We start from the raw sequence: 25,362 nt of genomic DNA, 5'->3' as shown, positions 1-25,362 counted from the left end.
TTCTCTACTTAAATATGTATATTTCTTAGTATGAATTCAAGACTTAATCTACAATCACGAAGTATCAAGTATACTTCTCTTAAGTAAGAAAAAAGAAAATAGAGAGAGAGAGAGAGAGAGAGAGAGAGAGAGAGAGAGAGAAAGGAAGAGATAGAGAAAAACGGAAAAAAGAAGTATTAAAAAATCGAACCGATCTCAATTCTACACCAAAGTGTTCATCCTTCACGTGGAAATTTTCTTTTACTAACTCTGTGTAACGTGGGACGTTTAGGGCCAGGTCGTGTTTTCTAACCTGTTTGGAGCTTTCAAAAAATCTAAACGATTTCATGGTTACTTATTAACGTCTGTACTACGATATCAAATAGGTTTCGAAGTGAACTATATCTGAAAATTTGTCCAAAAAAAAGTCGAAGTTGAAGCAAAATTATTTGGGACATGGGACAAGGATAACAAATACACGATTGTAAAATCGTTGGAGGTCTAAACGCCCCACATTGTATACGAATAATTAAAATCGTCGACTAGCAATCTCCCGTCACAACAATACATACTAATAAAGCAGCCACCACGCCATCGACTCGAGCTCAAAATAAAATTATCGTCAGCTCATTACGAGGCATTACGAGGAATTCCCTAATTCCCACTAACAAAAGAGACCTCATCCTATCGTCAGAAATTCGTTATCTCTCAACGAACGACAGACACCAATATTCTAGCGTACTCTTCCCGCGATTCCTGAACGTCGATCAAAGGCCGAAAGATCCAGCGATTATTACGACTGGCCGCCTATAATTAAACATATCCGTGATTGGATTTGGCGGTATGGGCGACGATAAATTACGATTCCCCGGCAAATGTCACGGATCCCCGAGGATTCCCGGGGACGAGGGGAACGCGACGAGCCCGAGGACAGTGGCTTCGCAATATCATCGGGCTACCGTCTGGCTGGCCTTTTGCAAACGAGGTCGAAGGTCATGTCTTCGAGACATAATCGTGCATAGAGAGCGGAGTCAACATAGGACCGTGGATTCTCGAGCACGCGACCATTTTTACAATTACCAGCGAAATTTATTATAATCGAGAGTTAAATTGATCTTAAAGTGGTGTCGATACGCTTCCGGTTTTGGTTCCTTATTGGAAGGAAGTTGGAAGAGTGCAGAGATTATCGCAGAGGATCATGGCGACGTTCTATCTTTTGGACATCCTTGGAATTTCATTGCTGTTGCACTTGAGCTTTAGTATATTGCTACTGGTCATTTTGGTGCCTTTTATGCTACTCGTTTATCCGGGTAATTATCCTTGAAGAAGATTCATCCGTATCGTGATCGACAATTCATTTTTTCACAGTGTAGGCCGAGAGAGACTCGAGCAGTACCATAATCGTATAAATTTACAGTGACTCAGTAACGCAATTATTAATACTTATTTTCTATAAAGTGTTGAAAATGTGTATTTTTTGTATCTGAGATAATTATTTCCGAAATTGTTCATTCTGAATTTTTTGTCGTTTTGTTACACTGTCGTTTTTTTACGATAATCAGAAAAATGATACGAGCACAGGTGCTAGATGGCAGAATGTTGAACATTTCTTCTGTTGGAGAATATTTATAGACAAATCTTGTTGTTGTTGCAATAGATATTTCAATAAATAATATTCATAATTATTTACGTAATATATATGTTCGATATAAATAACATGTTTGTATATTCACAATATTCTTTCCGTTCTTCTTCTTGTTATTTCCTTCCTATTAAGTCAAATGTTATATTTTTTTTGTAATATAATCTTCTTTGGATCTATCTAGATCTCGAAAGAAAGTGTCACTTACGTAAATGATACGATAGATGAAATTTACAGGAAAATTAACGCGTTGCTGTAAACGTATGTGTTAGTGATGTTTTAGTTACGAAGATGATTCGTAACGAGCCGAAAGCTCGATGCTGCGTTCTATATCAATTTGCATTTAACGAGACGAATCACACGTTTCGTTGATACGTGTTTCCTCGAATCTATATTTCGTTAAAATTATTTCTATTACATTCCTATCTATTAACCACAATTTTCCTTGTCGTATATCGAGTTAATTACCATTATATAATGCACTTTGGATACGTGAAAAATTCGCAATGATCGATAGGAAACGACTCGTATTTTTGTCTGTTTGTTTTCGGTCACAGATATCGGTTCAACGAAATATTACAGAATTGTAAACATAAGTAGAGAAGTAATTACGCAGACAATTTGTTTCAAGTTAAGTAACGGCTGTCATGCGGATAATCGAACTTAAGATTGGTTAAAAAAACGAAGAAAAATTCTATCTAAATGGAATATTTCTTCTGAAAAACTCAGTTATTTTAATGGAATGGCACGTTTCATCGAAAATATTATTTGTAGAATATTTAACGAAAAATAAGAAAGTTCTTGATAATGCATCGATTATAGAATTACGTAAGATTATATAAATTTCATGTCATTGAAATTTTTATATCGAGCATAGAAACTTTTAAATTTCGTTTTATATCCACACGAATTATGTTCACGGTAGTAATAAAATTATCCAAGAATTAGTCTTACGGATAAAAATTGAAAGCAGTTATAATAAATCGAATGAGCTAGTTGGATTACACATGTATTTCGAATCATAGCGCTCTTTTGCACGAGATCGCATTTTTAAGAACCGATTGCTTATTTTTTAAATACATCGAGATGTTGTAAGAGGCGATTATCGCGATCTCATTTTCATAAGAAAAATATTTTTACTTTTTTTCAAGTGTTAAAATGGTTAAGAAAGGGTTGGATACGTTTCGTAAAATGGAAATATCCGAACGTGGTCGTGGTGGAAGAGAACAACATTCGAACAATCCTGGATCAATTTCGAAATCACGTAGGTACACAAAATTAGACGATTTAATTTCTTCAATTTCAACGTTATCAATTTACATCGCTCTGCTTCTTAAATTTAGGGGATTTGTACTTTGCTGATTCAAAGTCGCTCGATCGCAGAAGGTATTCGCGGCCACTTGGTACATCTGACTACATCCAGAAGGTTTCTTCGCGCAGGATTATCTACGAGATGGGGTCTTTACGTATGGAAGGATCTTGATTATTTCTCCGTGGATAATCACTTGTTAAATTCACCGTGTTCCTTCAGAGGTCGACCCATCACAGAGTTCAACATTCAGGTCGGTTTCATAAATCCAATCTTCTCCACTCTGTTTTACATCACGTTTGATTATTTTTAAATTTGTCTTTCATGTTTTTCACGTTTCTATACTCTTTATATTCTTTAAAAGCGTTTTTGTTTTATACTCTCCTCGTACTTTTCTATATTCTATACTCTTTGATAAAATCGGTTCTTATATTTTTCTCTATGTCCCTGTTAACTTTAAGCTTCTTTTTCAATTCTTTGACACGATCGAAAATGACAAGGAAAGAATACGATAAGCAACGTAAAAATTCAACAGTTAATTCGCGATTAAGTATATTCGCAGCTTAACGAGCATTTCAAAAATGTCGATTATCATAGTACCTCGATCGTCCCCAAAATTCCATAGATTTATTATTTATTTCTAGAGATTATATATTCTTCGAATTTAATCATCAAGCGATATCAAACTATAAAAGGAACAACAGAAACGGACCTGTCACGTTTTCCCCGTGTGCTCTTCAATTGAATGGAAACCTTAGAACAAGAGTCTAAAGCGTATTTAGTGAATTTTGCGAAAAAGCGGTTTTTAAGTCAATTTCCATACGTAGACTGTGGATGTTTATCTGTGGCGTTTGCAGCAAATTTGAACGTCTAAAACTACACACGATACAAAATATTCAAAGCGAAATTATTTGTTATAATATTTACAAGATAAATTTGCATAAACATCCGTAGTCTATCTTTAAGTTTCAAATACTTCTTGCATCGAATGTTACATCACCTTCCGACAAAATATCTGCAACCTGTGTGCACTAAAACGATCGACGGAGACTATAGCGCCGTACTTTATTGTAATTCGACTTTAACCGAAACGTGATACAGAGTCGTATTCGATGTTGCCGTTCAATTATTACTCGTCTGCGCTTTTCACTATCAGCCCCCATTATTTACGCTCTAAACCGCACATTCGAAGGCAAACAAGTCTGTAATATAACTATTTGCAGTAGATTCATGCATTTTAGGACTATGTGAGCGATCTCACGTCGAAATTCTTTCCATTCGGACAACCACCGTGGCAGGTGCACGTAATAAACTGTCTTCTTCGTGGAGAGGAGTACCAAATCTGTCTGGTGAGGGTTCATCATCTGCTCCTTCAACAAGAACACCTAGCGTTGGCCGACTTCCTTCCATTGAGATATTCTACTGACAGTTGGGCGTGTCAGGAAGCGGACTCTCCTTTCACGAATCTTTACTCGGAGCCATCGGCACTTCCAAAACTTTATCAGAAACTCACGGAGAGCTTCAGTAATTATTGGAACGAATTTTTATACAATAACGATCCAAACGAGAGACCAGAAATCCTGAAGAAGCAGATTGGTATTTTTCAATGCTTGAAAATCGCTGTCATCGTTTTAGTCTCTTCGGTGAAAGAGATGACAAGGTACGGTACAATGTTTTTGGATCGTTCGTTGATTTTTATAGGGTTCTTTTGATTTTCGATAATTTGGATCTAATAATAAAATTATGCATTGTATCGGAGACGATGATTCGGTCGATTGACGTTATTTAATTCTCTTAATGACGTACGCTTCTTAGGTATTTAGTTCTTTCCTTTTATTCCTACTTGGAGTTAATTTTCATATTACTAAGTAACGTTTTTATGCTCTTTAAATCGAATTTTTAGAATATTTTCTTCTACGTAGCTTTTTGTACAGATGGTATTTCGAAACGTTTGCCTCTTTTTAAATAGCTATTTAAAGTCATTTTAGTATCAAGGTGAATGTATAACGTCGTTCGCTAAGAAAAATCAACCCTTTATCTTTCATAAGCATACAAAGTTTATCCGCAAGACTCTATAATTTATAAAACTAAATTAAATATGTAAAAAAAACTTTTAAAGGATTTAAAAAATATCAAATTTCTCAAATTCGACGTCAATCTGCTTTATTTCATTCCAGACAGTACAGGAAAGGAGAGGGACCCAGATTTCTCGACATTTTCTCCATCTTACAGCGAGAAGCCAGTAAACGAAACGTCGGTCATACCGTCTTTCTACACGCTCTATTAAAATCTTTGAACCCTCTGCAATTCTTCTGCGATGCCATCCTATGGTGTTGGTATCTAGCAGTCGTTATAACTCTGAAAACGCCGATATTACTTATCCGAGAGTTACAAGCTTTGAAATCACGTCACAAACATTATCATTCGGATACTCTGACTTCTATGTTATGGTGCTACGTTCCTTTGATATATCAAGCCACCATAGAGATGGTTTCCATAGCGTGGATTGCTATAAAGGCGCCGAAGACAATTTTCGAAGAATTATTTCTGAAGCATCCGCAAGCCAATCGACTTCAAATTACGTCCCCTTGCGGACGAAAAGTAGTTGCTTGGTCGGAGGAGATCAAACTCGATGTTCTACGAAAAATCTCGTCTATGACAGGAGCGACAGAGGCGGAAGTTTTGTTAGCCGCTACGGTAGATTCTCTTAAGGAATACTTTCGCCATTCTGGCGTTAGAATACCGGACGATGTGCTCGCCACTGGCAAATTTGTCGAACAGAGGGCCATATTTCTGCGGAATCACCAAGCTAGAGGCATTTTGTGTCTTGCGCTTCCTACAAAGACTCCGCTATTCGAAGATGATCTGGTGGAAATCTTACAGGTTTGCATGGTTGCAAACGTGTCTTGCATAAGTTAATTGTTAAGTTAATTATCGAAGTTGATTAAGGAAGACCTTTACGCACGGTATTACGATTACGTTTAGATCATTCGCGTCTCGAACAGTTTTCTTAGATTAAATATTTCAGTTAGTTGAAAAAGTCCTTCGAGTGCGATTATAATTGAAGTTATTTAGTTGGTGATTCGAGTTGAAGGTTGATTCTATTATCGATGAATTTTCGAAACATAAGTTTTTGGCGATATTATTTTATGACGAACGATATTATTTTAATAATTATTTTGAAATTTTACCCTAGTGAATGATAATTTGTTAATACATCTTGGTTTCAAGTACACTCTGATTTTAACTGAAAATAATAGGAAGGATAACGATAACGCAAATAACGGTTCGATAATTTTAAGGAAATTTTTAAAAATCTAATCATTTTCCCATTTTCCTAAGTATCTAATCGTAATGTATCTAACTACGTAACCTGGAATAATCTCGATTAAAATCGGCAAAGTTCTTAACATCGTAGTAGCATAACTCTTGACGAACGAATCATCGCTATTATACCAATTTTTTTAAATAGCAGAATAGGATAAAATGAACGTGAAACTCACGAGACGAAAACAAACTATGTAACAACGATACGCCCTCGCGTTTGACCCAATTTTCCCGATTTACCAATCTATTATGCTCGTTATCTTGGACAATAATACCAACGTTGGCATTCTCTTTAAATTATTATTCCGCGCTATAATGGCCCATCATGTTTTAAGAAGAGACTTAGCAATTTCTATCGCATATTTGTTTTAACTTATCATCTGTTTACATTATTAACGCTATAACTGATCGTAAGTATCGGGACAGCTACTGATATTTAGTATAAATCGAATTCTATTCGTTGCTTTTAGTTTCTGGTAATGCAAGTTAAATAAAGTAGACGTAAATAAAGCAGAGTTTTTCGATAAATATAATCTAATAGTAGGTGTCCTAATATTTATGTTCGCTATATACCTATAACCAGTAATAATTACTAATTTAATAGTAATGTAAACGATCAAGTACGTGCTTATTTCAGGTTATTCAGAAAAATGTGCGCGAGGCAAGAGCAAAGCAAAGTGCGATGTACGCCATAACGGCAGCTGAAGAGTCTTGCGGATTGATTTCCTCCTGTTTGCCGTCGTTACTGCTCAAAGTGATGTTAAATCAGTTAACGAGAAGGTATTCCCTCTCCTTGACACATGTCAACGGAGATGTGCCCGTAGAAGGCGTGGACGCGATGATGTATTGGCGACCCCCTCAAGGCAACTGCAGTAAGTTGCTCTTTTTTAACGTGTAGCGTGTTTTGTGGAAGAGTTAAGCATTTATTTCTCCCCTCTACAGCGTATAGAAACAGCTTCAGAATATATATTCTTCGTGATTTTATTTTCTTCTATGTTTATTTTACGTGAACAAGGTATCGAAGATTATTTTTAACTTCTTCCGATAACTATCTACCGTGAATCATCGACAAGTCGCGGATTTTTATACATTTAGAGAAAATTTCAAGCTGTCCAGAATGCAAATAATATGCAAAAATATATAAAATATTCAAAACGTAGTGATACTATCTTGGTTTCACTTTTTCGATTATATTCATCACGAATATCCGTAGTCTAATATCGACGATCTACGTAGATGCACCGTCATTTATGCTTTTTTCCTCTTCTTTTTATGGTTCACCGAATATTCTCAACGCGCATCTACTTTTAGCGGATCGTTTGTTTTCAGTGCTCATTAATAAGGGTTGTATGTCGTTTTTTTTAGATATGTCGATAACCCTGCACAGGTACGGAAGCGGTGTGCGGCTAGGTGTGATGGGCGACGCGTTAATTGGTCCTGAACACGCCGTTATCACGAGGACTTTCCCGAAAAGCATGGAGAATCTCGCGAACGTAGTTGGAGTTCCTAGAATTCCCAGCAGAAACTCAACTCCGAGTCCAGTTAATCCGAGTACTTCACCGGGACATTAAAAATGTACGGAGGCTATGTAGAATAGGTGAGACTCTCGTTGATATCTGAATCAGGTACATTTTTCTCTTTTAGCAACGTTTTTAACAACATGCGTTTGAAAAGTTCGTAGAAGCTTCCTACTTTGTACGAAGTACAAGCAGTATTTCGGTAATACTGAATATTTTACTTATTTTCTTTTTTAAGATCTATCGAAGGAAAGGTTCTAATCATTTTTCATAGAAATACGGCGTAAGAAATTTCGATCAACTTGATTTTCACTACTCTTAATCTTCCGTACGGTTTACTCCGTTTGGAGTGCGTTTGGATCGCGAGTATCGGATTAGATTTTGGGTATATTTCATTTTCTAGCCGCAGCGCCGAGATGCGATCGGTTAAGCCGTGATCATACAGAAAGCGGCGAAAGGAGCAGCGGCACAACTAACCAGAATTTTGCTGCTTATAGTTTATCTGTCTGTATGATCACGCTCTTACACCGATTTGTACAGTTAAGACGGACGTTCATAAGACCGAATTTTCAAAACCGTGACTCACATTTTCGGGTTTAGCGACCTAAAATACCACCGAGAAGACACATTCAGATCAAAAATTTTGCAATTCGTAGACTATACTTTATCCGGAAGAAAGATACGACAAACGCAAAAGACATATAGAAAAATATTTCCGTATAATAAATTTAGTATTATTATGTAACGTATAAGTATTTTTACGTGTTTTGAAGCATTTCTTATATTTGTATTTAACATCTTTTTTTCTATTTAACTAAACGTAATATTCCGAATAACTTTAATTCTGGTTGGGTAATATTATGTTACCGATAATTCCGTTTCTACTTTTTATCTCTTTCATACATATTTTTTACTCTCTTTTACTTTACAATTTTGTATATTATAAAATAATTGAATTCGCTTATCACGCGTGCCTGACATTATCAGTAGTAAATATGAACGATTTTTTAGGTCACATGTTTGTCTCCTGAGAAGATAAATCCGCGTTTTTTTCTCGGAAATCGTGCGAAACTGCGAATTCGAAATTGAAAGGGAAATTGAACTGGATACCGGACCTTTAGAGGAAGACTTGTATGTAGAATTTATTAACCCTGTCGGATAATATTTATAACTATCTACGATTGTCATATATTTAAAAGAAAAAAATTTCCAATTTTTTTTTGGAAATAGATAAGCAAGAAATAACGAAAAAGATTGCGGCGGTGATATTTGTTACTTTTTTATAAATTTGTGATGCAACGCTATTTCTGTCTCCGTCCTTTTTGATATTATCTTTTTTTTCAGCCACATTCGAATAAATAAAAATAATCTGTTTCTTTCAACATATTGTAAGTATATATATTTATACAAATATATACATTCGTATCTAATTTATACATACACTTTCAGCAATTTATATTTTGCGGCAATGCATAACGCATTATAAAGATTAAGAAATTAAATCTCCTTCTTATTACTTGTTACAATGGTTTCTAGTTTTTAAGTATTATACGTTACAACTGTTACAGTTGACAGAAGATATTTCATTTTTTTAACAAGACATTTCTTTCCATGAATCACAACTTTCGTTTTAGCTTGACTTTGCATAAACAGAACAACGTTAGGGAAGTTAATTTGATAATTTGATTCCCATCTTTGTATTGAGTATTTAAAAAGTTGTCAATTTTGATGAAAATTAATTACAAAAGGAATCATTTATCAGGGTCTTGTCATTTTAATTAACAAAATTATGTTATTTAACGAGAAGAGTGTCACGATTTCAAAACTGTTTAACACTACACTTAGATTATCCCAATTAATAGTAAGCAACGTAACTAAACAATATTTGACTAAAAAATAATATATATCAAGGCTAAAAAATTATTATCTAAATTTTAAAAGGAAATAAATGTTTCCATCGCTGGTTAGGTTATTAATTACTTCCTGTTTAAAAATTTCTATTTCATACCAATGTGTTTCGAAAAATTTACTTTTCCTGATTGTGCCATTTTTTCACAAACTCACGATATACATGCGAAATTGAAATCAGTTGTGATTTTCGAACTTGTATGTTCACATTTTTCTTGTTAAGAGATAAAAAGAACCGTAATTCCATTAGTTTTCGAAAATAAATTATTAAAGCTTCTGCATGAGTCAAATTGTAAGTCACATGTATGCTATAGGGCGCATACTCTAGTACCTCATTGTGAGTGCACATATACAAATATTAGCGATGATACGTTATACATTGCATATGTACATACGTATACCTTATAAAAAACGTAACACATTGTACACAACGTTAAAGTCGTACGTAATTCGTAGGCAAAAATTAAAATTGAATAACTCTTTCTTATGTTATGATACAGTACTATAGAACGATGTAATATTATTATAGTTACTTACTAATATTCTTTATTCCCTCTCTTTTTCATATCCAATGGACGTTGTCGCCCACTTTCTCCATATAACTTGCGCTTCCATCTATAGGTTTCAGTGCAAACAATGATAATTATGATAATACCGACTATCATCATCACTTTTTACTACTACTACTGAATCACTAATTAACAAATTACAAATACTATCACTAATAAAAGTAAAATAATTTAATAACAATAACATTCTATCGTTATAAACTATGTAATACACAATAGAAAAAAGTTGTACGAAGTGAAACTAATCGATGCTAAATGTAATAATTTTAAAAGGTTACATTTTTCACTGTTGCAGTCAAAACCATTCTGTTCTTTTAAAATCATATTCCCATATCATATTGTCTTTGTGATGAAAAATGTTTCACGATTAGTTAATGAATTCTGTAGAGGTGGTATTTTCTAACAATAACACAGTATCACTTTGTGGGGTTGGTAGAAAATTTAAGACGTTGCTTTCATCGATACTCTGTGCCACAAGATGCACGTGTGCAACTTGAGAGAAGGATACCCAACCGTGCGAAATTCAACCTAACTGGGCGCGTATAATCGAAGGAAGATCCGTTGCTACGAGGACAGTAAGATAATAAACTGTATTTCGACCTCTACCCCTACTTGATCCAAACACGCGCTACAACAAATACACAATAGTGGAAACTGAAAACTTTGTTAGACTCCGTGTCGACTTCGAAAAGATGTATGTGTAATTTATTGTATAAGATAATGTACAATTTTTACGCAATTTCAAATCTACTTTCAAGAAACTCCTGGTAAAATTTACATTTGTTATCACACTTGACACTGTTACGCTATGTAGTATTAAATATAACATTGTTGCAAACAGCATCAAAACTCTCATTGATTATTGAGTATAAAATGTGATAGCGGGATAATATGGACAACCAATTGACTTATATCTTTAGAAGTGAAATATTTGATTTTATCTTGTACCTTTGCGTGTCGTGTTTTAGTGAAGCATGTGTACACGAAGCAAGGCGCTACTAGCGTTCCAATGCACGCTAGAGAACAGTAGCAGAAACTAGTATTTTACGACTCTCAGTTCAATCCGAGGGAAAGCTTTGACAATTTATTTTGTAAGGACGATATACTTAAAGCGCATTCTTCTTTTTAAATTTTTTTTCTCAAGAGACACAGGATAAATGACATAGAAATCCGGAAATGAAGTTAACACGTCGTTAAGAAATTGTAGAGAAAGAACTGTATCCATTTTTATACGCTCTACGAGTATGACATAATTATTTATAAGCACGATCTTTTCTAAGAACGAGACTTTTTAATAACATTCATTATAATGTAATGGAAACAATTAATTGTTGATATTTTTGTTAAACTTCTAACAACAGGGTGCTTATTTAAGCAAAAATATAAGTATGTACATATTGAAACAGCAGATTTAAGTAAAGTTGCAGTCATTATAGTTACGTATCCTTACGTCTCTACCATGATATCGATTGATTAAATATTTCTAAAAGCTATACAGAAATTTCTAAAAATCGAATAAGTTTATTGGATTTATTTTTTTTATTTTTTAATTGAAATATGTCATTACGGTGTATAATATGGTAACATTGCGCTTCAAAAATCTTCGTTAATATAGTTAAATGCCGAATACTTATTAACTAGAGAATACATTTGCTAATTTCACAATTTTTCTAACCTTTACCTGACAATGGTTGCGATCACAGTTGGGACGTTTCGTTACAACGATGCGAAAAATTATTGTACATCGTTTTAATTAGCATGGCAGACTTGATTTCTCAATTTGTTATCTATATTGGACGTTATAAGGCAGAAGTTTAGAAGTATATCAATCTGGTGGTATTCACAGCAAATTTGAAGAAAATCCAATCAGCATGTTCTTTAGATATCACTCATACTGTTATACCCTATCATGCGCTCGAACCATGTCCTTGAAGGGAAGAGGGTGAACGCTTTCTAGACGAACGCGAGGCCTTGAGATGATTAGGCCACGAACAATACTCTAGATGATCTTCCAGGCAATCGATCAGACCATAATATGTCGCTAATGTACTAACGACGCCTCGGAAGTAACCTGATTTATGACACGCACGGCCATTGAGAACATGATAGACATAGAAAATAGAAAAGATTGTTAGAATTGTTGAAAAAAATCGTTATAAATGCTAAAGTCTCTACTAAAAAATAGCCTCTTGTGTCCGAAAGCAGGCGTCATAAAATTACCTACGAAAGACCTCACGTTTTTGTTCCTTCGGACGGAACACGCAAGATTTTTTTGTCGTTAACGCCTTTATAAGTATATAAATTCAGTTAAGTTTGCCACTTCCTTGTTCAGAAATATTCAAATTGAATTACCAGATAGTATATATTTGTATGTTAGTTCATGTTTTTCTAGTAATACACGTATATAGAAATTTTGTAAATATTTATCAAAGCAAGTTTCTTCTAATTACGAGCACCTTTTTTAGAAACATCCTTTTTTTTATTGTTTTATTTGTTTTTAAGAAAGAATTTTGTCTTTAATAAAATTATTGGTGAATTAATTTTTTTTAAAGAAAAGTAAATAATATGTATTTTATAGCTTTGTACTGTTGGAACAACAGCGAATAATATATACCAATTGCATATCGATACATTTACGCAAGCGACACGCATCGCACATATTAATCGAAAGATAAATTGCAATTTAAAAGATAAGGATGCATTTGTATTTCAATTGAATAAATCAAACTGTAGTAAATCCACAAAATAATTAAATAGTGAAATACGATGTTCAATTACGTTTGCCGCATGATCATTGTTTCTTTGTACCTTTGCTAATTCTTCGTATATTATGATCTCTTCAGTGAATTTCAAATACAATTAACTATATTTCACTGCAATTTAAATAACTTTAAGTTATTAACATATGTACATTTTACGGTTTATTTTATGAATATTACGGATCGATAAGCATTATTATTATCACTGTATATAAAGTACATCCATTTAATAAAAAGAAATCCGACGATAAAATCATTATAGAGTAAAGAAAAATTAATGCAACAATTAATATTTTCCTTCTCTGGACGATTAAAATAACAGTAAATTATCAATTAACAATTCCATCGCTTGTCTTTGTCGAAAGTCGATTCGAAGAGTCGAGTCGATTAATAATAAATTCAAGCTATACTATCTCTGTCACGCTCCATTTCGATGGGTCCTTTGCCCCAAATCTTCCGATTTTTTGTGTACGGAATGAGGCCTACCAAAAACCCAGAAATAACAATCCATCCACCAGCCAAACAAAAGGACAAGTCCCACGAATCCGTTACGTCAAATATCCAACCAGCCAGTGGTGGACCAAGAAGATTTCCTATACCTTGACAAAGTAAACTAAGGCCGTAGGCAGTGGTGAATCTCTCTAAAGGTATCAACTCTACCAATATAACAGGCGTAAAACTAAAGCTACTCGCAAAAAAGAGACCGAACGCTGCCGAGGTGACCATCAGCAGATTATAATAAGGAGTTAACGTTGACATTAAAATCGTTGCCACACCGCAAGCAACCAGACACCAAGTGTAGGTTTTACTAACATTCATCCAAGGTTGATCTCCTGCCCATCCAAGACCAATCTGAAAACAATATAAAGTAACTACATTGTAAAATAGTTAATAAAATAGTTGCATCGATATCTCTGTAAAATAATTTGCAGATAAAACGAATCATACCATTCCAATCGTATTAGTAATGCCGATAATACTAAGGAGATTCGCAGCATCAGACTCGATGTAACTGTTTCTGGTAAGATGCTCGGCAAGATAAAAGTAAGGCACAATGAACCAAGTGAACAGCAAGATCGTTGACAGTGAGAGGAATAAAAAGTGCAGTTCCAGGAACATTGAAAAGTCCATCATACCCTTCAGTAAGTCTACTAATTCGCTGTACCATTTCTGGAAATAAAAGATTAGAATAGGTGTTATATTACAGGCTATAACGATAGTAAAACTAATTATTATTATTATTTATTTATTTCGATTTTTATCTTACCTCTTCGTTTTCTTTGGCTAATGTAGTCATACTATTCCTATAAATATCAGGGCAACTACTGGCTCTTAATCTGTATTTGTGCAAATTAAGAGCAGCACCACGATACATGACCGAGTTCCTGTGAACTCTAATATCTTTAAAATGGTGAGTATTGGTATTAAATTGTCTTCTTAACCACGGGAGAGAATCCGTTCTGACAACTCCACAACTAAGGTCCGCTATGCGTTGTTTAGAAATCGATTTTGATTTTCGTCCTTCGCTCATCTAAAATATTATATGATAATGTAAAAAGAAATAAAATTTGTCGTTGCTTTTTGTTTTCACTATATCAGACGGAAATAAATGGTTTTACTTACTGTATATTCAAGTTCTTTGACCAAGAGAGGATTGGCTTCTTCTGATTCTTTTTTACATATCCTTTTCGTTATGTGATTCTTTATAGTGTTGCATGCAGCCCCTGAGTGAACATTATTCGTTGCATGCGAATTGTCATGTTTTGATTCGTCAGGTGCTTGTTTGATCCTTTCAATTAAAACGAATAATATTACTATAATTCATTATTAATCTTTTGTTATATTTCTTACTCGTGACGATATCGGAAGACGTTAAATATGACAGAGGGACAAAAAAAAAAAAAGAAAAAATGAAATAAAAATAGCGGTACATATCGATCAAATTTGAAACCTCATAGACATTGTGACGCGACTCTTATTGCCGACTTCTCCAGTGGAATCTTGTAGCATTTTATCCGAATAACTTCTACATGATAGAAGGTTGGGATAGTTCTCCAAAATGACCTTATACAGTCTCGGGTTACTGGAAAGCGATTCTAATACTTCTACGGGCACCTGCAATACACGAAAGTACAAATTTTCTTTCCAATTAATTTTTTAATCTTTGTGTTTTTATCTATACGAAGCACAACTCTGTCTTCTAATCGTATTTATTAAAAATTCCTAATGTACTATGTATTAATTTATATTTATTTATCAAATTACCAATATAAAAAATAAAAATTCATTTCTACTGCTTCATTGTCAGTGGTATTTCATTTGAATATTAGAAAAAGAATATTAAAAAACAAAGAATTTCATTATTATTCATCGCGGAATCCCTCGGAGAGCAATTGCAGGATTCTTTTCATTCCGTATTTATCCAGGTCAGCTTCTCACCTTTTCATTGTGCTTCACGAAAGTAGGTAGGTTAACCACGCTTCTAAATCTAATATCCCCGTTCGCCGTCTGTGGACCGTCCGTGGTGGCGCTGAGAATCTGTAACAAATACTCCGGCGTATGTCCGCTCTTCAGCATTCTTCTCAATTCTTCGACCCCAGGAAACTCGTCTGCAGGGCTGATACTGGATCTATCGCATTCGGACTTGGTCGTCGATTTTTTCGGGGTTGCACCGTTCTGTTTTTCCTGTTCCAAGATCCACCATTCAGGATCGCGCATTACCGTACCACAAACGATCATGTTGAAGAAGGTGCCTGCTAGCAGCAAGCAAGTGCCTCTCCAGCCATATTCCTCGATGAAATACGTGGTCATGGGTGCGTACAAAAAGGTACCGATCCCTGTGCCACAGGCGCCCAATCCTACAGCTAGGGTTCGCTTCTTATCGAACCAATACGCGATGCTCACGACCGCAGTGACGTAACACAAACCCAAACCCAGACCAGCGATGACTCCAAAAGTCAAATACATTACCTCGATGGAATTGCTAAAGGAGCTCAACACGAAGCCTATTCCTGAGATCAGGCCACCTACGATGGTCATACTCCTACATCCGTAACGATCTACTAAGGCCGACATTATAGGGCCGGACAAAAGTGGTACAGCCATAAAAAGAGAACCTATCCAGGCTGTTTTCGATTTAGACGCACCGAATTCTTTAAGGAATTCGATGTACAAAAGGCCGAAACTGAAGGACACTCCATCGGCTATCATGGAGATGACCAAAGAAGCCAATACGACTACCCAACCCCATCCACCATCTGGCACTTTAGGTTTCCTTTTTCCCTTGTTGGCTAATTCGTCGTCTAAAGTGCTATCGGAATCGATAGAATCCCTCGTGTCGTCTCTGTAGCCAGGATTAGGGGTGATTATTGGCTTTGCCTCCAAATATCTCCAATTGTTGGATCCGTCGTTTTTTTGAAATGGGGGCAACTCGTTGGCTAACGGGGTTGTTATTATTAACTTGATTTTATTGACAGGTGTAGGGTCTATCGTAAGATTCGGCGAGGCCAAGGAACTATTGTCAACAGGAGTAGGTAGTGTTCTGTCCTCCGTGCAATCTGTTCCAGGACTCAGTAGATCGATCTTGTCCTCTATATCGTCGGTCAAACTTAGATCCTTGCTTTTGCCAATTTCCGGAGATGTCGTTAAGAAAGTGTCCTTATCGGGTGACAATGATTCCACGCTTCGATCGATGGTATGAGCTGGTGTAGACAGAAGAAGTCTTTCGTCCGCCAAACTACTGAGGTCTTCGGTGTTCCCAGAATCTGGATCGATCTCTGAATATTTCGTAGACGAGGCGACGCTTTGGGAACGAGACAAATCGATCGTATCGTGCGTTTCTGGATCTGGCGTGCCACACGGTGTGCTTGGAAATACCGTTGGACTGCCATTTTGCCAGCCAACGATGGGCGCCTTTCTCGGCAGACGATAATTCGAATTTGTTTGATCTCTCTGATAGCTGTTCGATCGTGGATAATAATTTGGATCTCTCGCGGTTAGTCCGTCTCTTTTGATCAAGTTCGTCGAGCCGTTGTTGCGAATATCGTTATTGTTGTTCCAATTGCAGGCAGATTTGTGGGGTACCTGTTGCACGTTCAGTTGATTTGTTGGTTTTAATAGCAGGTTCTCGTTACGATCGGTCATCGTTGTTATTCTAAATGTAGGTGCTGGCCGAGTGGATCCAACGTCGGGGCCAGCCCTTCAGCCTCTGGATCTCGCTCGGGAAAGATCGTTCACGCCCCTCACCTACCATAAGGACTTTCCGGTCGATCTTGGAAAAGTCACTAAACGTCGGTCGCCTCAGCATGCACGCTCCGTCTTCTTGCTTCTCCTGTGGAAAGATCTGCTTTCAATAATATAGGAAAAGTATACTGCTTTATAATTATAAATTATGATATTCTTGGTTATGCTATCGGATAATTATTACATATTTTAATCAGTATAGTTAAATAATGTTTGTACAAATCGTTCATCGTTCTATGACGAAATACTTGAAAGTTTCTCTTTCAAATAAAATCTTGGTATTTTTTTTTCTAAATTAATTAATAAATAAATGATCGTATTTTAATGTTCAATTATTATAAAGCATAAAAGACTATATTTTGTTATTTCCAAAAAGATACAAGCCGTTTACATGTAAATTATAGGCGTATCTTATTTTACGTACGTACTGATCTTAAAATTAGATCTACGTAGCAACTTGTAAGTTTTTTAAAAACTGCCAAAATACAAAACTTTGTTTATTCCGTTAAAAAGTATTATATTCTTTGTATGATGAAATATAGGTAACAATTACGTCAGAATTCTAAACACACCGTAGTGAATAAAATATGCTAAGATATAAGACGAGCGTTAAAAGGAAACGTCAAAGTGTAAAATCATAAAATAAATCAAACGTGCCTCGTTAACGTGTACTAAGAGAGCACAGGAGTAAAAAAAGTGGCATAAAACAAGGAAGTTCTAATAAAAACGGGGAAAAAATAAAAGTGAAGTAATTAGCAACGATGATAAAAAAGTAAGAGCTGTTTACTCACCATTGAGGTAATGTAAGATGATATATAGGCGTGCATGCGTGTCTCGGTACAGGAATGTGCATACGACACTGAACGGTGTGAGCAAGTATAAAGAAATCGATAGAAAAAGAGATGGACCATATTTGCGATCAACCATTAAGTGATTAAGTGATTAAGTTAACTAATTATATATGCTAAAACAAGCAAAGCGTGCGTGTTCAATTAGAGAATTCAAAGAAGCTGGGAAAAGAAAACAATTAGTGGTCAGTGTGAAAGCAGAAAAAATAAATTTCTGAAACAAGATAAAAGGAATTAGAAAAATAATTATTAAATATCTTTCAGCGAAGTATTACATCTACTACATGCATGATTCCACATATATATTAATGTTACCTTAAACCGCAATGTTAATAAAAATAAGAAGTATATCTAAAAAAACACACATTTTATGTAAGATCAATACTTAAATATCATTAACTATCGATGGCAAAAATTGTTAATACACGTAAATTAAATTTTTCCATTATACATTCTGCCTAATTAAATTACTTCTTCGCTTTTAACACGCAAATATAAATGGAACAGTCTCAGTCTATATCAACGACTCATCACTTCTATATACACTTTCCTATTCCATTCCATTTTCCATATCCCACGGTTTAAATGTATTCTCCGATTAAGAAGAATATTTGTGCCCCGTAATCGCAAGTTTGTTCTCTTGCGCTCTTATCTCATTCCTCTAAAGAAACAATGGGGAAACGACGTATGTACGATTAGAGGGCATTCATGCGAGGCGTCCTCTATTATTTAATCGCTTTTCTTTCTTGGAAATAAAATATCTTTTTCAAATGCCGTGTGCTCATATATCAAATCATTAAATAGCGACATTCATCGGTGTCTTATCGTTAGAACTATAAACCCACTTAAGCCCATACACACTGCTTTCTCGGTTGCTTTTAAGATTCCATACAATAAAAAAAAAGACGATGGCTTGTAAGATAAGTAACGGATATTTCACTGCGAATATTAATTATTATTGCAATTTCATTAAAGAAAGAAAAGGAGGAAGAAGGATAGTTTCAACGTACAGGGTGATTCTAAAGTCTCAGTACAATTAAAAAAGACACGATTGCCTATGTAGAAATAAGTTCAAAATATAGAATACGATACTTTCATATGTCGTAAAAGACGATTTTAGAAATTTGTCCTTTTTATCTTATATTTTCGACTTATTTTTATAGGAGAAATCATGTGTCCTTTCCGACTGCACCATAATTTCGGAATCATCCTGTATACTAATACTGCTATATATGTATATATTATTGTACATACAATATAACGCTATACATAGCGCATTATCTAAATATATTAAATACTAGTACGTTACATATTATTTATTATATTGATTGTACATTATATAACACACCATGTACATTTTGTTGATACAGCCCTGGCTGTATTTATGTCCTCATATATCCATATTTCTATCCTGCTTTATACTGACTCTTGAAACGTAATTACTTTGATCACTGATCAATTTTACGATCTTGCTAAATCATGATCCTACAATACGATTCATACGCTTAATTTGACTAACACGTAGGAGCATTATCCTAAAACGCTCTATCAATTATCACCTATATAAATACGAGAAGGTTGACTTTAGTGCTAAGTACATGTCCGGAGCCTAATAAGGTCTCAGTAATGAATCATCTGTTTAAGCAGGTTTAACCTTAACTTTGGCAGGCTTCAACTATACGTAATTCATTTTTCGACAAAAGTGCGGCAAAAGTGCGGAGAAAACCGAGACGCCCTCTGCCAGAAAGCTAAAGTAATATATCCGGTAGATGGACACGATCCAATAATAACACGCAGTTTCGTAACTATCGATTCGAAAAATAACTTTCAGAAATTATATTCTTTGTTTCCTCGAGTTTAAACATTTCTTTTATAATAATAATTGTAACGATAAATTATATTACAATTTATATTATTAATTATAAAAATAATAATAATTATTATTATTTGCTAGACTATTATTACTATGCATTATTACGCATTTGTGGGAAATTCAGAGATACCGGTATAGTACTCGTTGTGATATTTGGTTGGAAAAACATATTTCACCCAGCATTGCATTGCTTTATATTTATAAAAATATAAATTTTCGCTAACATTCGCGGTTTCGTGGTATTTATATCTAATTATTTATGCAAAGGATTTTTCTAGTTGAGTTTTACATTCCCTTTTGGCAAATTCTGATAGGATTATTCGAAGAGAATTATGTCACTGGGTTAGTAGGTAAAGCTAGTAGTACTAGCAAGTTCTTATAATCGAGAAGCGACCATCGAACGTGAACTCAAGCACATGATTTATAGGTTTACGAAAGAATCGATACGATTCCAGGTTATTTTAGATACATTTACCCTTTTCGTTCTTCCCACTATAGTACTTTCCATTAACGTATGAACCTTGAAGTTCTAATGCAAACTCAATAAATTCTTTCTATTTGTAACACTTTTATTTCAACTATAACTATAACAGATATATTTTATATTACCGTGACTTAATTTAAACTTCATTTCGGTATTAAAGTATACGATGGTTGATGCGAGAAATCGTGCGTACTAACAAAGATCTTTTTTCATATCTTTAGCAAACTTTAAAGATTATGTTTATTTGTAGAAAAACATAATTAGGTCGAATATGATCCAAGGGATCTGATAGAGTTAAACGAACTAGCATAAACCCATTCTAAATTATTATAATTACTCCTATAAACTAAGGATATCAGTCGAGGGTTAACATTGATAATTACGAAATAATTAAATAAAAATAATTAATTAAATTTTGAAAATTCTTGTCTGCTCGATATCGAGGACCTCTTTGCCCTCCGGTGATTTATTACACGCACGATATGGTTTATCTTATTTCCAAAAACCAGAAACACCCAGAAACAGTCACAACCATATAACAACAGAAATAAAGTAATATCTGATGACACAGATCAGTCCTGTACATGTAATCTCTCAAGTAATTCTACTTGAACTCTATATTTCATTCAACAAAGCGACGAGCGATGGCAAATATTTAAAGAGATAATAAGATCTTTCGAAACTGCAAAGAACGAGACCTATCGACATCGAAAAATATCTTCTTTGTAATCACAAGAAGTTTCTGTTAATATTTTAACATGGAAACGTAAAAAACGTATAAAAAATTTTTCTCGGTATCGTTGTTAGGTTCTTCTAATTTATTAATTTTTTTTGTTTAAATAGTATAGAATTTCATGCAAAGTTTCAGACGATCGATTGTTCTTTTGACTCCGCGCGAACCTTCACCTGCAAGGTGTGGCCGCAGCTTTAAGGTTATCTTATCAGAAAGGAAATCCAAGACTGATATTATTAGACAGCACGCGATGGTCCTTAATCGCCCCTGTACTTGTTCATAATTGCTACTGGACTGTTTTCGTATACTTGCAACGCAAAATTAGGGCAAATGTAAGGCATTGCTTCTTGCATTTCCTCGTTACTTTGTTCTGAAAAATGTGAATAAAAGATAAGAAAAATAAATCGTTAGATATTCTAAATATCAGAAACCCTTAAATATCTATGGAAATGTATAAATGATATTTATACATTTTTAGAAGATAACAAACTTTTTGATCTTTTTCCCTTAAAGAAAGAAATATTTGATTTCCTATTCCCTCGGAATAATATCGTTACTTCTTTTCATGCATATTTATCACGCAAGATGTTCAAATAGATCGGAAAATACTAAAAGTAAAATAGTATCGCTAAAAACAAAAATGTTTACGGATGCAATACGTATTGGATATTATATTGTTTAGCTCAAGGAGTAACTCAACTTTCCTCTGGCATTAAGAAGATTAGGTCACGAGTATATACGTATATGTATATATATGTATTTTTGCAGGAATATGAGTACGCACAGGATGATTCAGGAGCGCCAAAGGTGGGTGATCGGGGGGTGTCACCATGACAACCGCCATGGTCGATTCCAACGTCTACCATCCGTCAGAAGAAAATAAACAAGCGGGATCATGCACTGTTGCGATTCATTTGCCAATTAAAATCAATAGCGTTGAATATCGATGATAATTCATGAATTCTCGTGCACGCGAAGCCTGATCAATTTGCTCGATTTTTAGTTATCCACGTTATATTAGATCGTTAATCGCTGAACGAGCAAACTCTAAGATACAACATTATCGTTCCATAAATATCATAATGTTAATATTTACGTTATTAATCTGTTATTGTCATACTCGTGTTGCAACACTTCCTAAGTATTGCTTTTTGTTATTGGTGAATAAACATAGTCAACTGAAAAAGTTGGCGTTTTACGTAAAGTGTTTGATATCGATTTGAAGATTACCCATCACAGATTTTGATATTTGATGCTTCGAATATTAAGATCACGTTAATGATAGGATAAAATTTCATTGTAATATATCTTTTCTTATTGCGAAAATGATACAATAAGGAGAGAGGGAGAGTTAAAGTTACAATTAACTTTTTCGTATGTTGTTAGTTTAATATTGTTTTATTATTGATATTAAATAAGAAATAGATATCTATTGTTTATGGTGATTGTAATGATATTGAAACTTTATTATTATAAATAATATTAAAATGAAACTCGTAGAAAACAAAATTTATAGAACACCTCTAATAAATCGTTAGAATTAAATTCGTAATCAATAATTGCATAATACATTTGCACACATTTTTTCACAAATAAAAAGCAATTATCAATGTAAAAGGACTTTAATATCATTTGCATAAATATATATTAAACAACATAAAAATACATTAGAGTTTTGTTATATATTTGTAAAGCGATTGGTCATTAGATTTCACGAGGGAAAAAAAAGTTAAGATATTGAAACGAGGAAGATTTACCGAGGTGAATAATTATTTATAAGAGTTCTACGTCATATGTATTATTCAGATATGCAGATCAGTACCATTCCGGTTTAATTATCTCGAATGCATTGATGAAAGCAACATTAAGCTATCGCGCGCAGCACGCGAATGTCAATGTCTGTTATTGTTGGTAGGTTACTTTTATGACGTAATTTTAGCTTAACATGCAGATTGTTAGAAACATAAACGCTTACATAACTATATGACACCCCAGGCTCCAGATTTTCACTTGTAAACCTGCCAAAAGGACATTGACCTTAGACTTACACATGGTTCTCACTTCGCTAATTCTTTTTCTAAATCTTTCAAATTCGTACATAATAAAATACCTACATACTAAATTAATTAACCTACTGTCGACGAAAACAATATTTGGAATGTTGATCGATGGTTGTAAATAACCTAAAGTATACACGTCTCTGTAAGTTATAGATTTTCGGTACATACGTATATATAACATAACCTGTTCGCATTAAGCTCATAATACGACTTTCAGGCTAGTATATATGTACTTGCGATGCAAACATAATATAGATCACATTTTCAACACTTACTGAGAAATATAATTTTGTTTTCATGGAACAAGCGAATATTTAGCGTTATGAAATCGATATTATCGTATAATAGTTAAAAGTAACGTGACATTTTACCTGATATAAGGAAAATGTAGGTCAAAGAAATGAAATTCTAACCAGTAGCTCAAGCTAAGAATAAGAAAAATGATATGTAATGCTAAGCAAAGTTTATTTTCTCCTTATCTAAATATTTTCTGACAGAAAAATTCGCCTCTTATCGAAAACAAAAATAAAGAACAATGCCCCTACTGATAACATAAAGAAATTAAATGATATCCGATCATTCAATTTACAAATGCCTGTCAATTAAGTTTGACATATCAAAGGAATGCTTTTGTTAAAGAGGGCGTATTTTAATGTAATAAATATTATTTTTTATTTTTATTATAATTATGGTATTGCTTTCAGAAAGCATTTCAAATGACTTTTAATAAAAGTTTTACATGCTAATAATAATTTTAAGAAGTAAAATACAGCTATATTATACGAGAAATAAAATTTTTTAATTAAATGTGATAGATTCTTTTATGTTAAGCCAATGGTAATTCAAAAATTTTCGCGAACTATAAAAATTCACGAAACATTTAACACATCGATTTTAGCAAAATCAAAAAGTCCTTCGATTTTATCGTCTTTACGACTTGTTTTATTCTTATTAGAAATCCTGATTCGATTATATATTAAGAAAAAAATATTACAAATTTTGCAAACGTGATAGTAGAAAAAATTATGGATTCGATAATATTGGTATTTATAATATTGATATTTTTTCACTAATATTGATTGATATAGAGCATTCGGATTTCAATTTTTGCCTTCTTGAAGCTACATATCCTTAAAGATGTGTCCTCATGCATATTTCATGTAAATCAACAAACAATGATTAAATGAACAAATAAAAATTAAACAAACATTATGACGTCTGTGTGCTTTTATAGAATGAAAAGAAAATTGGTAACTTAGTTTTGTAGTTAAGTGTACTTGTTTTGTAGTTTTGTTACTTTGTTTTTCGTCCATACATTTGCTACTTTGATATTAATAATATACAAAGGTATCTAACAAAAGAAATTCGTGCATGTATGTATAACAATTTTCCAACTGTCAACTCACCCACGAGGAGTCTTCCTAGTTTTTCGGTGTTTTCGCTTCTTCTGAAAACGAGCTGTCAGAAAATCGTCGAATTCACTAGAAGATTTACTGGTTAAAGATCCACCCGTATAATTTTTCTCGCTCGATACTCGATACGTTTTATCGCGCTCTGATGTCACAAAATGCGAATCTTTTCTTTATTGCATGTGCATAACCACTTCGAGTGAACGCGCCCTGAGTACTGAAACAGAGGTGAACGCTGCTGCGCGTTCGCCCGTCATTGAAACTATTCCGAGTACACCTGTGACTAAAAGAGGGCGCAAGTCAGTTCTTTAACCACTTGCGCGTAATATCGCAATCCATCTATTAAATTTAAAATAATAACGATAACGTCATCTGTAGTAAAGTACGTTAGAACTATCTATGAATCCATACGATTATAGGGAATCCAGTATAATAAAATGCAGATTTGCACATAAAGTCTATGAAATCAGAATGTATTCAATTAATATCAATATAACTTAATTTATACAAAATTTACAAAATGTATGCAATTCGATATATTTTTAATATTTTTGAATTAGTTTCGAATGAACAACATTTGGATGGTAAGTTATTGATTACAATCATTTGTTATTAAACGATTTAATTTAATAATGATACGTGGATTGTGGCTTCATGAGATATATTAATGAACTTTTAAAATAATAATTTACGCTGAGTAAAA

The 25,362-nt window shown here is 34.0% G+C and overlaps 2 protein-coding genes across 4 annotated transcripts; one reads left to right on the top strand and one right to left on the bottom strand.

The window, feature by feature from the left end:
• Window positions 1-8: 8 nt before the first annotated feature.
• LOC126863779 (uncharacterized) lies at window positions 9-13,043 on the top strand. The gene is made up of 8 exons (XM_050614325.1): window positions 9-1,289; window positions 2,773-2,885; window positions 2,965-3,183; window positions 4,172-4,590; window positions 5,108-5,813; window positions 6,895-7,129; window positions 7,623-7,854; window positions 8,786-13,043. The coding sequence occupies exons 1-7, from the start codon at window positions 1,178-1,180 to the stop codon at window positions 7,826-7,828; spliced, it is 2,010 nt and encodes a 669-aa protein (XP_050470282.1). The 5' UTR covers window positions 9-1,177; the 3' UTR covers window positions 7,829-7,854; window positions 8,786-13,043.
• Window positions 12,709-24,927, bottom strand: LOC126877530 (uncharacterized). 3 transcript variants are annotated; one of them, XM_050640553.1, is made up of 8 exons: window positions 24,657-24,927; window positions 23,166-23,208; window positions 15,450-17,340; window positions 14,962-15,125; window positions 14,634-14,799; window positions 14,278-14,541; window positions 13,959-14,180; window positions 12,709-13,862 (listed from the first exon to the last, which is right to left on the bottom strand). In XM_050640553.1, exons 3-8 carry the CDS (start codon window positions 17,151-17,153, stop codon window positions 13,410-13,412), a joined length of 2,973 nt encoding a protein of 990 aa, XP_050496510.1. In that variant the 5' UTR covers window positions 17,154-17,340; window positions 23,166-23,208; window positions 24,657-24,927; the 3' UTR covers window positions 12,709-13,409. The 3 variants fall into 3 exon arrangements, with proteins under 3 accessions (XP_050496510.1, XP_050496422.1, XP_050496299.1); XM_050640465.1 differs by lacking the exon at window positions 23,166-23,208 and having other exon boundaries at window positions 15,450-17,352; XM_050640342.1 differs by lacking the exon at window positions 23,166-23,208.
• Window positions 24,928-25,362: the final 435 nt, after the last annotated feature.

This window comes from Bombus huntii, chromosome 1 (assembly GCF_024542735.1).
Source record: "Bombus huntii isolate Logan2020A chromosome 1, iyBomHunt1.1, whole genome shotgun sequence".
Lineage (NCBI taxonomy): Eukaryota > Metazoa > Arthropoda > Insecta > Hymenoptera > Apidae > Bombus > Bombus huntii.
Note: the sequence above shows the minus strand (reverse complement) of the source record. Positions and strands in the feature narration are given on the sequence as shown.